Source organism: Canis lupus, chromosome 4 (genome assembly GCF_011100685.1).
Source record: "Canis lupus familiaris isolate Mischka breed German Shepherd chromosome 4, alternate assembly UU_Cfam_GSD_1.0, whole genome shotgun sequence".
NCBI lineage: Eukaryota > Metazoa > Chordata > Mammalia > Carnivora > Canidae > Canis > Canis lupus.
In genome coordinates, this window is record NC_049225.1 from 76,878,928 (window position 1) to 76,895,652 (window position 16,725).

Here is a 16,725-nt window from a genome sequence, read left to right on the forward strand (position 1 = left end):
ACTAACTACCCCAAAAGAAATCTCAATATTCATAGATGTTGCAAGAAATTTAATAATTGCTACAAATATTTTTTTCCCTCATGGAAAAGTTCAAGCTTAAGATGTGCTGCTTACTGCCTTTATAAGCTGTTACAATTATATACAGCAGTAATCTTTTCTTGTTCTTTGTTTTCTTCCTGCTATAATTTTAAGTTTTACAAGTAGTCATATTTTCCTGTTTAAGCCTTTGAAATAAAGAGTATGGGGTGAGGAATTTTTAGTTGAAGCCAGCTTTTGATTTTAAAGAGAAAGTAACTATTTAGGAAATACCAAAATTGTACCTGAGTATTTCCCTTAATTGGGAGATTTAAAAATTAATAGGAAATTTCAGATGTTTACATTGTTTAGGAAAGATGTTTGCACATGAAGCCTTATCTGTTTTTTGTTTTTCTTTCCAAAGTCATTTCAATTCATATCTAGTATATTTACCGCCCAGTCACATTAATTGTAGTCATAACAGATAAGGAACAAGGTAATCAATCTTAACATGATTATAGCAGATTATTTTGCTAGGTAGCTCTTTCTCCCCCCCCAGAAATTTATTATATTCTGTGATTCAATAATTTGTCTTCTAATGTAGCCTCTCAAGTCAGGGAGATTTGTGGGTCATGAAAGGAAGTATGTTTGCATATAATTTTTCATAATGTCTATTCAGAGTGACATTTTATAAGACTCATGGAAGTCAAGGGCATTTGTGATAAAGTTACTGGAAGAAAATTATTTTATGTAATTAAAGAATTAAATATTTGTGTCTGCATAACAATACATCAATGTTCTGGGAAAGATTATCTAGTATTAATTATGTACTTAACATATTGTCTAGCACCTAATTGTTCAATATTTACATCTTGGATAACCAAAAACTATGTGTGGATGAACTTTCCCAATATAAGAATCATGTTTGTCCTAAAAAAGGGCTCATTGGAATAGAATTTATATACCAATATACCCTTATTAGTATTTTTATCCTTAAATCTATATCTACATATGAAATCCATATGTACCAAGAAAAGGCTGGCATAAAAAACTTTAAAATTAGCTGACAGCCAACCCAGTCTGACAAGTTAACTACTTCTTTTAATAAAACATAAAATAATGCAGTGGTATTCATTATAAGAAACAAAATAGACAAAAATGTAGCCTGAATTCCCAGGAGACATTATCTCTTTCAATTAAAAACATGTGGATTGATTAAAGAGGTAACAAAGCTCATATTTATATAAACTTCCAGCATTAACACTTTTAAATTGGTCTTGACATTGACTTGCTAAGATTTTTTTTTCTCCATACACTTAGGACAAACTTCAAGTGAGAGAATCATTGTGAAAGTACTTAAAATTATTTGTGTTGCACAACAAAGTCTGTTATTCATTTTCCTTATTAATAATATTAAATGTATATGGAAGAACACTTGATCCATGGAGCTTAGATGTGGCCGCTTTGGGTTGACCATAGTCCAGTTCAAGGAGTCTATAGATATTTCAGTAGAATGATAAGACAACAGAGTCTATTTTCCCAATGATTTTAAACTATTCCCTGAGAATAAGCCAGCCATTTTTGTGTTTTAGATGTGGGACTTGCCATCAAGTTTCATTTGAACAAAGAGCTTATGGCTGAAAAGTTAGAAAATGATTGCCTTAGAAGCTCTAACTCTTTTTATCTGCAATAATATTCTTCATGCGGCAGCCAGTGTGATCCTCTTAAAAAGTAGTTTTAGATTAGGTAATACTACTTTTCAAAGCTTTGCAGCGGCTTCCTACCTCAGTCAAATAAAATCCAGTCTTTACCAAGAGCTACAAATGCCCATAGGACCTGCCACACTCACCACCATACCTCCCTTTTGCCTCCTACCCTACCAACCACTCCCCGCCTTGCTTATTCTTTTCTAGGTAAGCCTCCTTGCTACTCCTTCATGCCAAGCAAGCTCTGTTATCAGACCTTACCCTTTCCCCCCCCTTCTTGGAATGTTCTCTCAGGTATCATCGTGGTTCATGCCTTCAATGTTTACTCAGATGAATTCCTACCAAGGGCAGACCTGATTACATTATGTCAAATGGTACCCCATTTCCATGGTATGGAAACCCTTTGTTTCCGTATTCTGTCCTATTTTACTGCTTGCAATGTATTTTATCTGAAATAATGCATATTTGTTGTTGGCCTATTTCTGTCTGCCACAATAAGAAAGTAAGCTTCATGAGATCAGGACTTGATATTGTTCTCTGTTAGATCTCTAAAGCCTAGAGCATAACTGGCATATGGCAGGTGCCCTGATTGGAATTTATCCATGGGCTCACTGGCAAGAGTTCCGCTAGCTTGTCAGTCTGCTGCCTTTTTTTTTTTTTTTTTTAATGGGGGCAAATTGATACAATGATATTTTGATTTAGCAGTTTTCTCATCTAGTCAACTAAACTACTGACTCAAGGCTGGAAGTTGTTGACTCCGGCGCTTTCATGATAAAATTCTAGAATACTAAAGCATCTATGGTTTCAAAGATCAATGAGGTTTTCTTGCAGTGTGATTTACAGCTAAGGTATAAGGAATATATAGGGAAAATAGAGCTTGCTTACACAGTATAAATTATGATTCAGCTCTATTAATTTCCCCAGGATTTCACAGACATAATCATGAAATGGTTCTTATTTTTATCCATGTCTGAAAAAGAAAAAAATTACGCATCCAAATGGAGCATAATTCTGCCTGTAAGTGTTACATGAGAGGTTCTTGCAAACTTGAGAAACAGACTCTCAGCTCTGTGTCTTGTTTGTTAAAAATCACAGAGCTCTCTCCATGTCACTCTTTGACAAATCTAAGACCTTAGAGAAAAATTCCAGGCCATTCTGTTGTATTTCCTTATACCATTTTTATGTGAGTAGTAAACTCCTATAGATCATTTTGTGTTTTCCCCTCAAACTTTGTGTTTTTTAGATTCACACTGCTGCCAAAATAATGTTTATGTTGAGCAAGGAGAGTGAAGATGCTGTTTAGAGTAGTTTTTCAGGAAGACACAAGTGTTTCGTTGGAAAAAAGGATTAATTTTCTAACTTGTAGATGATACTTGCACAGCAAGTGGCTAAAGCTTATGAAAGAGACGTGTCGCAGAAGTGTGCTTACTTGACAGGATTCCTGGCAGCATCTGGATCTTGGGCTGTGACTGAGCCTATTGTTGTGTTTATCTGAGCATCTTCTCTTATTTGTAGGATGTAGGCCAGTTTGCTGAAGACGGGAGGCTCATCCACATCTTCCACCATAATTCTGACTGTAGCCGCATCTTTGAATGGACCCAGGTAGAGAAAGCGGGGTTCAACATGAGGATTGGAGGCTTCCACTTTGAGGGTGTACACTTTCTTCTTTTCAAAGTCTAAGAGCTTGAGGTGGGTAGGAGAAAGAGACATATTTGAAGCAACCAAGACACACAGAAAGACAACACATGAGCCATTTTTAGTGCAAATCACATGGGTAAATGAATATGACTGTATTGCTTAGAGACATCACCCCATAGTGTGATATTGGGCAAAGGCATGGGAGTTCAGATACTACACCATCCTGATGAAAAATGTGGGTTGAAACTGTTGCCTTACAGGTGGGTGCAAGGGTGCAAGGTATCATGGACAAGGAAGGGAACCTGGAAGGGAATCTCATAAGATCTCCTTTAAACATTTTTTTTTTTTAAAGATTTTATTTACTTATTCATGAGACAGAGAGAGGCAGAGACACAGGCAGAGGGAGAAGCAGGCTCCATGCGGGGAGCCCAACGTGGGACTCGATCCCGGGTCTCCAGGATCACACCCTGGGCTGAAGGTGGCGCTAAACCGCTGAGTCACCAGGGCTGCCCTTAAGATCTCCTTTAAAAGGTTCTTGTAGGGACGCCTGGGTGGCTCAGTGGCCTTCGGCTCAGGGCATGATCCTGGGGTCCTGGGATCAAGGCCTGCATCAGGCTCCCTGCATGGAGCCTGCTTCTCCCTCTGCCTGTGTCTCTGCCTCTCTCTGTATCTCTCATAAATAAATAAATAAAATCTTAAAAAAAAAAAAGTTCTTGTATTTGGAGGGAGCCATGTCAGGGGACAAGTTGGCAGATACATAGTATGTTATTCTGTGTCATATCTGGCTGTAATTGAACACTTAATGAGTGTTTAAAAATTTGCTAGTATATGGACCCCACCCCGGATCATTAAACTAAAATATCTGCAGTGGGGGTGGAAATCTATACCTTCAAATACCTCCCTGAATGATTCTGATGTGCACCCAGAATAGAGAACCACATGTTTGTACCATGACCCCCTCTTCCTCATTGAGATAAAATAGATTTAATATGGTTTTGGTTTTTTTGTGGGGTTTTTTTTGCATGTGCATGAGTTGATAAAATATTCCAAATGATATCCTGATAAGGGCATTGGGCTAATTACTTGCCAACGAAAGTAATGATCATTGCTGTCAGAGGTCTTTAGGAAAAGTATCTCTACTTCTGGAGACATAGTGAACCCAAATGCTTATTGCTGACTTTTAGTTTTAGATGATGATATGACAAGGCTCACTAGAAACACAATTAATCAAGGCATTAGTGAATGTGATTTAGTCGGCTAGGCAAAATTTCAGTTTGAATCTGATAAGGCACTAAGAAAATTAAAAAGGTTAATGCACACTAATGGGCTTCCTAATTATATTATAGTATAAAACATTGGTCTGAGTGTCGCTTAAACATGTTTTATTGTGTTTCCAGGTATTGAGACATGTAATACAAAGCTTAAGAGGAAAGAATTTTCTTGTTAGTTATGTCCACCTATGCTTATATTTACCAGCAAAGATAACAGTGTGCTAAAGGAGAGAGAAAATATTATACCACACATGATAACAGTGCAGTGATTAAAAAAAGTGACCAAAATTAATATATTTTTATATTGAATAAATAGTTCTATTGAAGCACACAGTTTATTGGTTTTAAATTTTTTTCACACTTCTGTGTACTGCTCCGTGGTGCTAGATAAATTTGAGGAGTAAATAGTGAATGAGTACATAGGGCAAAAATTGGAATTCAGAAATTAAACAAAAATTATTGTTGTTCTAAAAAGTAGCTACAGAACTCATTGGAAGTTTGTGTTAATTTATTTTTGTGGTCTTTTTATAGCCTCTCTCTAATTCAGGCCATCTTTTTTTTTTTTTTTTAATTCAGGCCATCTTTATCACTGCTTGTGTTACTCTCTTCATTCAAAGCATGTAGCAGGATTTATAACTATACATTTGTTTGTTTGTTAATTTATTTCCTTGTCTCTTTCTGCCTTAGACTGGCAGCTCTGCGAAACCAGAGACCATTCTGCTGAAGGTACCATTGTACCTCCAGCATCTAAAATAGTGTCTGGCACACTGTTCATTTATTATTCATTGACAATATTTATTTTATGTACTTTAATATGTATTATTTATATCATTTATTTATACTTATTAGAAGGTTCTTAACATTTATTAAAAGTATGAAATTAATGAATGCATCAGATTCTCAAGGACTTCTAAAAGCCAACCATTAGACTTGGTGTTTAAAAAAAAAAATTAGTAACAGAAGAACCTAGAGGAATGTTCATGTGAAGGTGTAATTGCCCCACTTACTCGGGGGCCGGGGGGAGGCAGAGAAAAGTGAATGTCTCATTTGCATGGTATTTAACAAACAGCATTACCTGTTTTATTTATTTATTTATTTATTTATTTATTTATTTATTTATTTATTTATTTTTAGCATTACCTTTTTGACAGTAATAACCCCTTCCTGGGTTTCCTGGTCGGTGACGACATCAAACATGTCCAGCCCCTCTCCCTCTGTAATGCTGTACTCAATTTCAGCATTTTCTCCCATGTCAGCGTCGCTGGCTTTGATCCTGCCAATTGGTGTACCCGGTGGAGAAGACTCGGGGGTCTTAAACTGGTATGTACCTATTAATCACCAGACAGATACAAGTCAAGCACAGATGAAGGATACTCTATCATAATAAAGACAAAACCTATTTTCTAACAGTTCTTGCAGACATTACTGGGATGCAGGCAGATTGGTACTTTCCTCACAATAATTAATGGTGCTCTAGCCTCCTTACATCCTTACTTTCATGATTGTTCAGAATATTTCTCCTGTCATGACCTGTCTCTTTGCAAATGGAGAACACTTTTCTTGTCCTGTAAATAGGCCTGCAGGTTCACGGTATGATGGCAGGAGAGACTAAGTGGCTAGAGGGGGGTGCAGAAGGTTTCAAAGCCCCCGTTAACTCATCTAGCAGAAAGAATGGGGAAGAATTTAACCTGACCTGTGACTGAGCCAATTACGAGATAGTTCTTAAAAGGGTTCTTTGTGTCATTGCTAATAACAACTGAAGGTGAAAATAAATGACAGCGATCTGGAGGGTGTAACCAAGTACTGTCTCTCTCATACAGGGAGCTGGTCTGGCTGTAGTTAGGGATACAGATAGAGGCATGGAGAGAGAAAGCTCCTAATTGTTTCCTTACTAATCCTTTCTTTTACATTTCAATACAGTATTTTTTCTATGCGTAGGTTTCTCCCATTCTTGTATCTGTACTGCTGATTTGAAACCTGTATTTCGTAGATGTACATTTTTCCTTTTTTTATGATGCACATTTTTCTGATGTCCTCATGTTGCAAAATGAGTTTAAGGAGACTGTGTGTGGGTTTCAATTTATATATGCCAGACCAGCATGTACTTAGGACAAAAGAGAGAGAGAGAGAGAGAGAGAGAGAGAGAGAGAAGAACAAAATTATTTTGGAAAGACACAGACTATGACGCCACTAGAATATAGTTATGCAGTAGTGTTAATCCATTCAGTAAGTGTAGGGCTCATCCTTGGCAAAATGATAACACAAGCCAAGGTTTTCCTCTAGAGTGACTCCCTTCTGCACATTATTCAGCAATGATCTCGGGCTCTCCAAGGAGAGGAAGTGAGGGACAGTCCTGTGGTTTTCTAGGTGGTGGCGAATACTTTTGTTATCCTCCCCCAGGGCATTCCCATGTTGGAAAGGAGGTTCGTGGGCAAACCTGATATTGTCATTTCAGGCCTCTGGGGGTGGGGCTGGGAATTTTAGGGCCTGTAAATTCTTTCTCCTACCCATTTCATCAGCTTGATATTCTGTTTTTTGCATTTCACTGTGACTAAGTGCTTGAAAAAAACTAAAGAAAATTCAACAATTTCTTGTTGATCCATATGTATCTCCATTATAAAAGAAGCCCCTGTTAGCTGACCAACTTTAAAGAAATGCCTTGATTGGGTAAGTGGGCTTTCTTTTAATGGTGGGCAGCTATTTTCTCCTGGAAGACAGGATTCAGCTAGTTTTCTTAGATCACAGTCAGAAATGAATTTTGTTCCTGGAAGAGATATTATATTACAACCAGTACCCACTTGAAGTGCTCTCTATGAAGGGCTCTAGTATACTGCTTGATACAAAGTGGGCATTTAAGAATGTTGTTTTTCCTTCTTTTTTTTCTACCTAGTCATGAGAGTTAATGATTTTAGAGATGACTTTTCATATCTCAATTAACCGTAATGTAGAAAACTATTTATGATTACAAATGGATTAAGTACATGGTTATTTCCCCAGTTGTATTTTTAGAAACAGTAAAATGATAAATCCTTCCCTTATAAAACTTTGCGAGGATTTAAAAGAGATTACATGACTGATTAAATTCACAAAACATAAAGTCAGTTTTTTTCTAACCAATAGCAGCACGCTTGTGTACATATGTTCTGCACAAGCAAATTCATGTCTGTGGTAGTCTTTTTAATAAGGAAAAATAAAACAATTGTGTTGCCTTTACAACAATAACCATAACAGAAATTGCCCATCTAATAAAGGTATGGTTCTTACTAAGGTCACCAATATTGATAATAACAATGGAAAATAAATATCATTCTTAACGTTAGAGTTTTACAAAAGTGCACTGAAGAAGTTCATTCAATCAAATGTTCCTACTCTGGGGAAACCGGGGAGGGTTGTCGTTGACGTCAGTCAGAGTGATGTTCACTGTGGTGGTCCCCGATAATCCCCCCATCTGGCCACCCATATCCTTGGCTTGAATCACCACTTGGTACTGCTCCCTGTTTTCTCGATCCATGTTGAGCAAAGCTGTCTTGATGATGCCTATAGATGTGAAATTCAGAAGTAGAAAGGGATGTATTAAAAATACTTTATCAAATTATTTATTTATACAAACATGGTTTGATTGTAGATAGCCTTCATGCTGAAGGAAATTACAACCACATGGGGGAGATAGTCTATTTAAAAAAAAAAAACAAAAACAAAAAACACCTATCGTACAAGGAGAGTTAAGTGCAAGTCAATTCTACAATGGGATAGATTGTAGGTAGTACAAAAATCATGTGTTATAAGATAACATAGCAAAATGTAACTTGGCATGTGGTACAATGTTATCCTCCTATAGCTGCTTGATAAAAGACATTTAAATGTACCATGAGGAAATTGTTATGCCATTTATTTGAACTGAGCTTGAGTTTTGCTTTATCGAATGAGCTAATTGCTCATCAACTATACCAACCGTAATGAATGTTGGGAGGATTTTCTAAACTACAAAACTATGGTCTTTAGAAAACACAGCATCAGTTCTCCCACAGTTATCATCCTGTATGATCCTAGAGGACTTAAGTTTTCCTAAAGCTGATGTGAGCATTAGTTCAACTAGTCCCAGCAGTGACCAATGTTCTTATGTTGGGTTACATTTATCTCTGTTGTCAGGTAGTTATAAAATAAGTAGTTGAAAGAACTTCTCAAAGTTTGCCTAATCTCTATGTAGGCTTTATACTTAAATTAACAACATTCTTTCAAAAATCTTTATAGGCTTTAAAGTCTTTGAAGGCTTTAAAGGCTTTATAACCTTCTCTGGTAGCACATTCCAGTGCTTAACAACTAATGAAGCTGAAAATATCTTTTTTTTTTTTTAATTTTAAACATGAGTAGACAACAGGTTAATCTTATTCCTGTAGTCCTGGCTTCAGTGACCATGCAGCTGCACCCCCCTTCTCCAAGGACAGTACTTCTCCATTTAAACACAGGAGATTCCCCTTAGCCTTTTGTCCTTTACATTGCATATTTCTAATTTTTCATCCTTATTGTTTTTCAACTCAACATTTTCTTTTTCCTTAGGATTCTTTCCAAGTTCATTGCACCTCTTAACACATCGATTTCCAACTGGATGTAGTAATCTAGAAAAATTTTTATTTCTACTAACAGTAATGGATGCTTGAAAAATGTACAAAAGGAACCCGACTCCTATTATGGTAGCAAAAATATATGTAGAATTTACTGTACAGCACAGGCAATATTTCCTAAGAAACAATTCATCATAAGATAATATGCCGCTCTGTGGAGAAAATGCAGAAAAATGAGATGTTTAAAAAAAGGAATCCATTAAGGAAACCATTTTGTTGATTAGGACGGTATCAGTGAGGATGAGCTAGACAATGTCATAACAAACCATGCAAAATCTTACTCGCTTAACACAGCTAACATTAATTTTTTGTTCATGCTCTGAGTACACCAGCAAGAAGCTCTGCTAAGGATAACAGACATCCAGGCTGGAAACCAGTGTCAACATTGGTTTCCATTCATGATCTCTGTGGCAGGAGGATAGGAATGTGGATTGTGCACCAGGTCTAAAAGTTCTGCTTGGAAGTGACTTGAAATACTACCCAAACAAATCTCGCAGCCATTTCTAGCTTCAGAGGAGGAAAAAGAGATACCAAATAACTAGAAAAAGAGGAATTGGAATATTTGTAAATAGCCCTAATGGCTATCAGAAGGGATTGGTCTTTAACCTCAGCCCAAACCAGAAGGAAAAAGAACATTGTAGAAGTTTTTCTAAATCTACCCTATATAAACATAATGGATGAAACATCTATTGTCAGATTTCTTCGTTGAAATTATGTAGATATCATGTTTATAAGTATATTGTTGATATCTGGCAGATGACTAAGAAAATTCAATTACACTGACTTTTTAAACTAAGAAATATGCCAGCTCAGCTGAACATGTTGATTAACATTATAGATTGTAAAAAGAAGATAAAAAAGGAATTCTAACCTGTTTCTGATTCAACTGAAAAATAGGGCTGCCCCTGTAGGATACTATACACAACTTTAGCACTGTTCCCATAAGTTGGATCATCAGCATCAGTTGCAGTGACTTGGACAACAAATGTGCCTGTAATGACAGAAACATGAATTGAAAATGAATTAAGGGTTCGTATGGATCCTTGATGCATAGCCAGAAAGAGAAAGCATGATCTTACTTTTGTACAAAACTCTCATGGCAAGGGAATGGAGAACTTCAGGACAGTATTAGGTTAAATAGCCTTGGATTTCTCTGAAGGAGTGTGATCAACATTTTTAAATGTTGTAAAGGTTAAGTTAAAGAGAAGCATGGGGATGGTCATGACCTTGGGTGGAACCAATACCAATCAATCTCCAAAGGATGAGATTTGATTGGATTCTTGGTACAGTCATCCTTGGAAGTTATCCAGACCTAGTCAGTCAGCATCTTGCATTACTTTGTCTATAGGGATTACTTTTGGGGTTCTTCAATCAGGAAGCCACTTGTTGGGAATTCTGTGTCATAGGTGCTTTTTCTCCTATACTGTAATGTGCTGATCTAGACCCTGTCAGTGCAGCAGCTATTTTGTGACCTCAGAGATGCCTGCTTGAGGACAAAGCTGAGTAGGACACGAAAATTTCAGAGGAATAGTTGAACCCAAACCAAACCATGTCTGAAGCCCACTTTGCTTTTGACTTAAGTATGACTTAAGTCAATAAATACTTGTATTTGTTTAAACTAGTTTATTTGGGTTTTCTGTTACTTGCAAATAAAAGTACCCACTGATAATTCTAGGAGATTGAAAGACCTTAAACCTTAAAAGAGATAGTGTTGGATTAAATTAGAATACTAGAGCATTCGCATCTGGAAACTGTAATTCCAAAAAAAAAAAAAAAAAAAAAAAAAACAACACAAAGAAGGTTATGGTATTTTAGAAAAGCATTCTTTTTTTTTTAATTTTAATTTTTTTAAAATTTTTAAAATTTATTTATGATAGTCAGAGAGAGAGAGAGAGAGGCAGAGACACAGGCAGAGGGAGAAGCAAGCTCCATGCACTGGGAGCCTGATGTGGGATTCGATCCCAGGTCTCCAGGATCGCGCCCTGGGCCAAAGGCAGGAGCCAAACCGCTGCGCCACCCAGGGATCCCTAGAAAAGCATTCTGTTTTTAAGGACCATTGTCACCTAATGATCATCAATGTATTCGTAACCCCCATGAGATTCCACACAAGCTTGTGTGTGTTTGCTTACATGTATATTTCATTGAAGAGGAGATCTATAGATGTTACCTTATTCTCATGGGGATCTGTAACTTCCAAAAAGGGTAAGACCCTCTGATGAAGATCGTTTCATGGCTGACTTTCAATATTCATATCAGAGAAACAGTAAGCTTACTGTTAGAGTCCATGGAAAGGGCAGGGAAGGTACAATCAGGGAATATGGAAGTTTTACATTGCTTTTGTAATAGCTAAACAATCCCATTTGTTGGGCAAGTATATTGTGCCGTGTTAGGGTTGGATGCTCTGGGTTTAGCATGTTGATGCATGAGATAGACCACCCATCCTTGTAATATGGGAAGGAAGGTGGGGAGAATGAAAGCATTTATATGATTTTAGAGCAAGAGCTAAGAGTAGAAATGAACAAACACCCACATTCTTATTTGACATCACTATTAAGTTTGAATGCTTTAAGGTATGATTGTCTGGATTTTAAGCCCCTGTTAGTTGCCAGATATTATACTGGGGGCTCTGCACCTGTTTTCTCATTTCATCTTCATGATAATCCTTAGGCGTTGACCTTTATTATTTTTGTACATACGGAACTGAAGGATTGGAGACATCGGGTTGCTGCTTATTAGTAGAGTTTCAAACTCAGGTCTGTTTAACATCAAAGTGCATTTATACCACCCTGCTGCTGTCCCCCAATCATGATGTAATTTCTTTAAGATGCCTTTTTATATCATAATAATGACATGTTAATTTATGATAATGGTTAATATGAACATAACTGTGCCTGTGTGCAAATTAGAAAAACTTTCCTTCCTCAAGACACGTTAATTCTAGCTACCTCAAATATTTGTAATACATACTTAATTCTATAATGGCTTCAAAAGTGAATGGCACCCCCATAGTTGTGCAGGGACACCTTGCACATCAAGTTTTGTTTTCTAGAAACTGTTTTATTGGGTGGTGCTCACAATGAGACTATCTTTCATTAATGCTTCCTGCCTTTTACCGCATAGAGGAAAAATACTTTTTCCTAACAAATCTTCCTTTTAAAATCTTCCTTTTAAAAGAGTTCTAATCCCTCTTTTTTGCTTTGTTGATGGTTTGTGGTTTTTCTGAAAATACAGAGTGGCTTTAATAATGAGATGAGCAACTTCTTGATGAGAAAGATTTAGAGGGTTTACAATAATTTCCATGGATTAGGTTTTTCCAAGTCTTGGAACTGTGACCCAAAACGCCTCTGATATCTGACTCACAGAATTATAGAAAAGTTATTATGTAATTTAGCCCTTCTGAGTTTGATACTGAATGAAAATAAAAATAACTCTTGGTTCAAGTAGCTTAAAATTTATCACTGTCTCCCATGAAGTATTTTAATGTGGCTAAGACTGATGTCAGTAGGATTTTTTAAAATTTAAATTCTGTTGACCTTCTCCCAATTTAAGCAAATTAGAGGCAAACTTTATTAACTTTGAAATTGGTAGAACTGTGCACAAAATATTAATTCACTGTATTAATGTCATGAAAATCTTTTAATATCCATCACTTAATAAAGGATATATCCCCTAGACAACATCATCTGCACATTGTTTATGGATTTTTTAAAAAAAATTTTCTTTGGGGCTCTTTCTCAAATACATAATTAATTAAAGCAACTGTTATTACTCTTGAGTCTGGATTGTAAATTAGGCTTTTGTTTTACGCTGGGGAGATCTTCACCTCAGGCCCAGTACCAATATGTGCTAAGAGAGGTGGAGAGGGCTGCTGTCTCTCAGTGTGAGGAGCAGAGTGGGCACTTGGGGGGTAGGAAGTAGATGAGGTGATGTCTCTTTCTTCCTCCTGTTCTTGCCTGCCATTTTTCATCCCTTTATCATGAGAGGAAATGCTATTTTCTTAAAGATAATGATAAAATGAGACTAAAGTAACATTAGGAAACGCAGGTGCATTTACAAAAAGGTCATAAAGGAATTGTTTGAAATACGATAGTTTTAGAATTTAGCATCTAAATTCACTCAGCTCAGCAAATTTCACTCATAGGATCCCTTATTCAGTTGATGTACTAGAGGAGAAACATTGTGTGGTTGAAATTGCATCTCACTCACCAACATCAGACATTTCGGGAACAGTGGCTGTGTAAACATCCTTGGTAAATATTGGTTCATTGTCATTGATGTCATGGATCTTGATGATGAATTCGGATTCAGGCTCCACGGGTCTCCCTGTCCTTCTGTTTATAGCTTGAGCTCGAAGGATGTAAACAGGTTTTTCTTCCCTGTCCAGCCTCTTGGTGGCCTGTATATCCCCTGTGTTTTCATTGATAATGAAGAGATCTCCTGCTCCATCTCCTGAAAGGATATATTTAAGTGATCCATCTCCTCTATCCTGGTCTGAATGTAACTAGTGTAGAAAAAAAAAATTAAAGAAAGTAAAAGTCAAGCATGTGATTCTAAACTGTTTGTCTTTATGATGCTTGCTATGTCAACTTTCATTCAATCCTTTCTGAGGGATACAGGTTTGGAGGTTTTCTTTTTCCTTTTACTGTTTAATTAAGCCCTCAACAGTAATGCCATTCATTAAAGAATATGTTTCCTTACAATTATAGAACTTTCCAGAACTGGAACAGAGCTTATAGAAAATGCAGTAATCTTTGTTTTGAAGAAGGGAATTCTAAAGGCCAGAGTAATAGCAATTGACCCAAGGACATATTAGCCTGGTTGGAACGAAACTTTTTTCACTATATTCTTATTTTCACGACAGCATTCAGATTCTACAAGTACACTCTCCTCCTCACTTTTATGTATCTGGACATACAAGAGCAACGATATGCTCTTGAGGAAAGGATTTTGATTTCTGAAACAGAGACCTGAGTACATTCTGCCTCTATATATTCCTATCTTGGTGAATTTAGGGAAGCTACTCAGTCTCTTTGAGTCTTATATGATGGAGTTTATAATCACTTTTCTGGGAAGATATGTATTTATTTAATTATGTATGAAATTCAACTCAAAGCACTTGAGAAACATCTTAAGTGTTGCCATGAACAGTGCTTTGAAAATCCCTTGACTAGGTAATTTACAAGGTCACTTTGAACAAGAACATTTAATACTCAGAATTTCATTTAATATAGGTGAGGATATTCTAAAAAGTGGAGCCAGACTAAAATGGAATAGTCTGCCTTATGAAGTAGTGGGTTCCCTGCTCCTGAAGGTAATCAAGCAGAGGCTCTGATGAGATTAAGTGTCAATGAAATGGGTCTGGGTTAAAGGTTGAATTAAGCAAATGCTCATATACCATTGAAGTAGAAGATAATGATTCTATCTTGGATCACTTGCCCACGTTGCCTATCTCAGAGATGGTTTCAAGAGTGTTGAGTTCCTGTTGTGTCCCTAAATCCCCTTTTCTCTATCTAAGCAAAAGTTTAGAAAGTATTTTTCCTAGGTCTTCAGATAAGCTAACCCTATTCACGAATTTGCAGAAGTGAAAATCAAGGAAACTATTTTAAGGTCACAATTATAAGTATCAGCTACATACAGACCAGATAATTTATTGGGAAGGCAGGTAATCCTTAAACCTTATTTTAGCTCTGTCTAAACAGAGTATGGGTTGTGTTACAAGAGCGGCAACACTAGCAACAGGTAAGCCAACTGTGTCCTGTTGATTCATACTACACAAAATGCCCAGAGTAGTGTCTTTGAGGCATTTGAAAACAGACTCTCAAGCCAAAAAGGGACTTTTAAAATAAGCTCATCCAGTCTTTCTAAAAGTATATTTCATGGACTATCGTTTATACAAAGTGCTAAGGAAAAGGGGTTCTTTGCTCCCATGTTTGGGAAATACTTCATTTTCTGTCTTTGTCTTGGGAGTCACCCAGTGTACATTAACATATTAAAGGCAGTGAATGCCTACAGTTTAAAACTGTACTTGATTTTATTTAATCTAGGTTTCCCAACATTCTTGTGTGAAGAAACCTTTTTGGGTGTTGGCATTCCTGAGGACGGTTTTCCAACACACTTTGGGGAATGTGAGCTAACTGAATCCATCATCGTGGAGTCAAGAAAACCAAGGCTCCGGTTTATGGAGTGTTTTCAAAGTCATATACACACCTTGTGTGAAAGTCAGAAGATTAGAATTTGAGCACAAGAAGAGGCCCCCATAGATTACTCGGTGCAACCTTCTTGTTTTTAGAGATAGGCATACTGTGTCCAATGCCACACAGCTAATGCTGGTTAATAGCAGAGTTTGAGGAAGAGAATATTATTCATACAATTAGTAGCCTTGAAAGCAATTTGGCAGAAATAATGGAAGATAAATGGCAACGGGGAGGGATTGCTTAGAAGTGAGACAAACGCAATAAGAAATGTAAAACAAAAGAGGACTCCATGATTTGTGTAATGTGATATGCTAAGGAAATGTTGAAACCATGATTACACAGAAAGAGCCACTGGGGAAACTTTAACTCTCAATTGTCAAATTCTAATGACTGAAGAGAGCTCTTAAAAAGCTATTTCATTAAGTCATGAGTAATGAAACCAACATCACTGCCCATTGGATCTGGCTTCCGGGCAGCCATGGTTAGCAAACTTGGCACAGGGCAGGGGGCACCGCACCAGAGTCCCAAATAGGAGTTGTGTTCATTCTCTCTCACTCACCAAGTGTAAGGTCATAGCAGAGTCAATTAGCCTCCCTGAGCCAAGATCCTTATCAATAAAATGAGGTTAATAGAAGCACAGGACCAGGCTATCAGGAAGATCTAATTAGAGTCCATGGCCAAATACTATATTAATTCCTATATAAACATGCAGTAAAAGCGCATTTTAAGATATCATTCCTATTAGCCCCTCGTTCGTAAGAAGAACGTTTTGGCTCTTATTTTGACTTTGAGAAGTTTGTCGTGAGGACCTTGAAAACCCAATTTTACAAACACATGGTATCTCTAAGGTAAAATCTGTCATCAAAAGCTAGTATTCTTCTACCGGGTGGCAATTGCTGTCTTTCCATGTGATATATTAGATTCCACCTTCCACAAGATTGTAGACTTCCCTTGGCCGGTTCTTTCATCACTCTCAATATTGTAATTGTTGCAACTTAGTAGGTGAATACCGCATCTGGTCACAAGATTTATTCAGGTAAAAGTAATCAGAAACTTATTTTTAGCTGTCAGGAGAGACCATTTCGATGACTTATAGAACAAACATCCGAGACAGTATGAAAGGGCAGTGGAGACACCAACTAAGAGTATGAACAGGATTGCTCTCCAGATCCCAATTCTGATTTACCAATATTTGAAAACTACTGGGAAAATGCATCTCTTTACTCAGGCATTGTCTGATAATAAAACAGTTTAACCTCATCCCCCTCGAAGTGCAGTG

The 16,725-nt window shown here is 36.9% G+C and overlaps 1 protein-coding gene across 1 annotated transcript in view; it reads right to left on the bottom strand.

Annotated features, from left to right (window-relative positions):
• CDH6 (cadherin 6) overlaps nucleotides 1–16,725 on the bottom strand; it is a 55,465-nt gene that overhangs the window by 18,070 nt on the left and 20,670 nt on the right. Inside the window, exons 2-6 of the mRNA XM_038535409.1 lie at nucleotides 13,459–13,753; nucleotides 10,124–10,243; nucleotides 8,000–8,167; nucleotides 5,771–5,958; nucleotides 3,151–3,404 (exon numbers count right to left, since the gene is read on the bottom strand). Of these exons, the coding sequence (XP_038391337.1) occupies nucleotides 3,151–3,404; nucleotides 5,771–5,958; nucleotides 8,000–8,167; nucleotides 10,124–10,243; nucleotides 13,459–13,753 (1,025 nt within the window). The remainder of the gene's footprint in view (nucleotides 1–3,150; nucleotides 3,405–5,770; nucleotides 5,959–7,999; nucleotides 8,168–10,123; nucleotides 10,244–13,458; nucleotides 13,754–16,725) is intronic.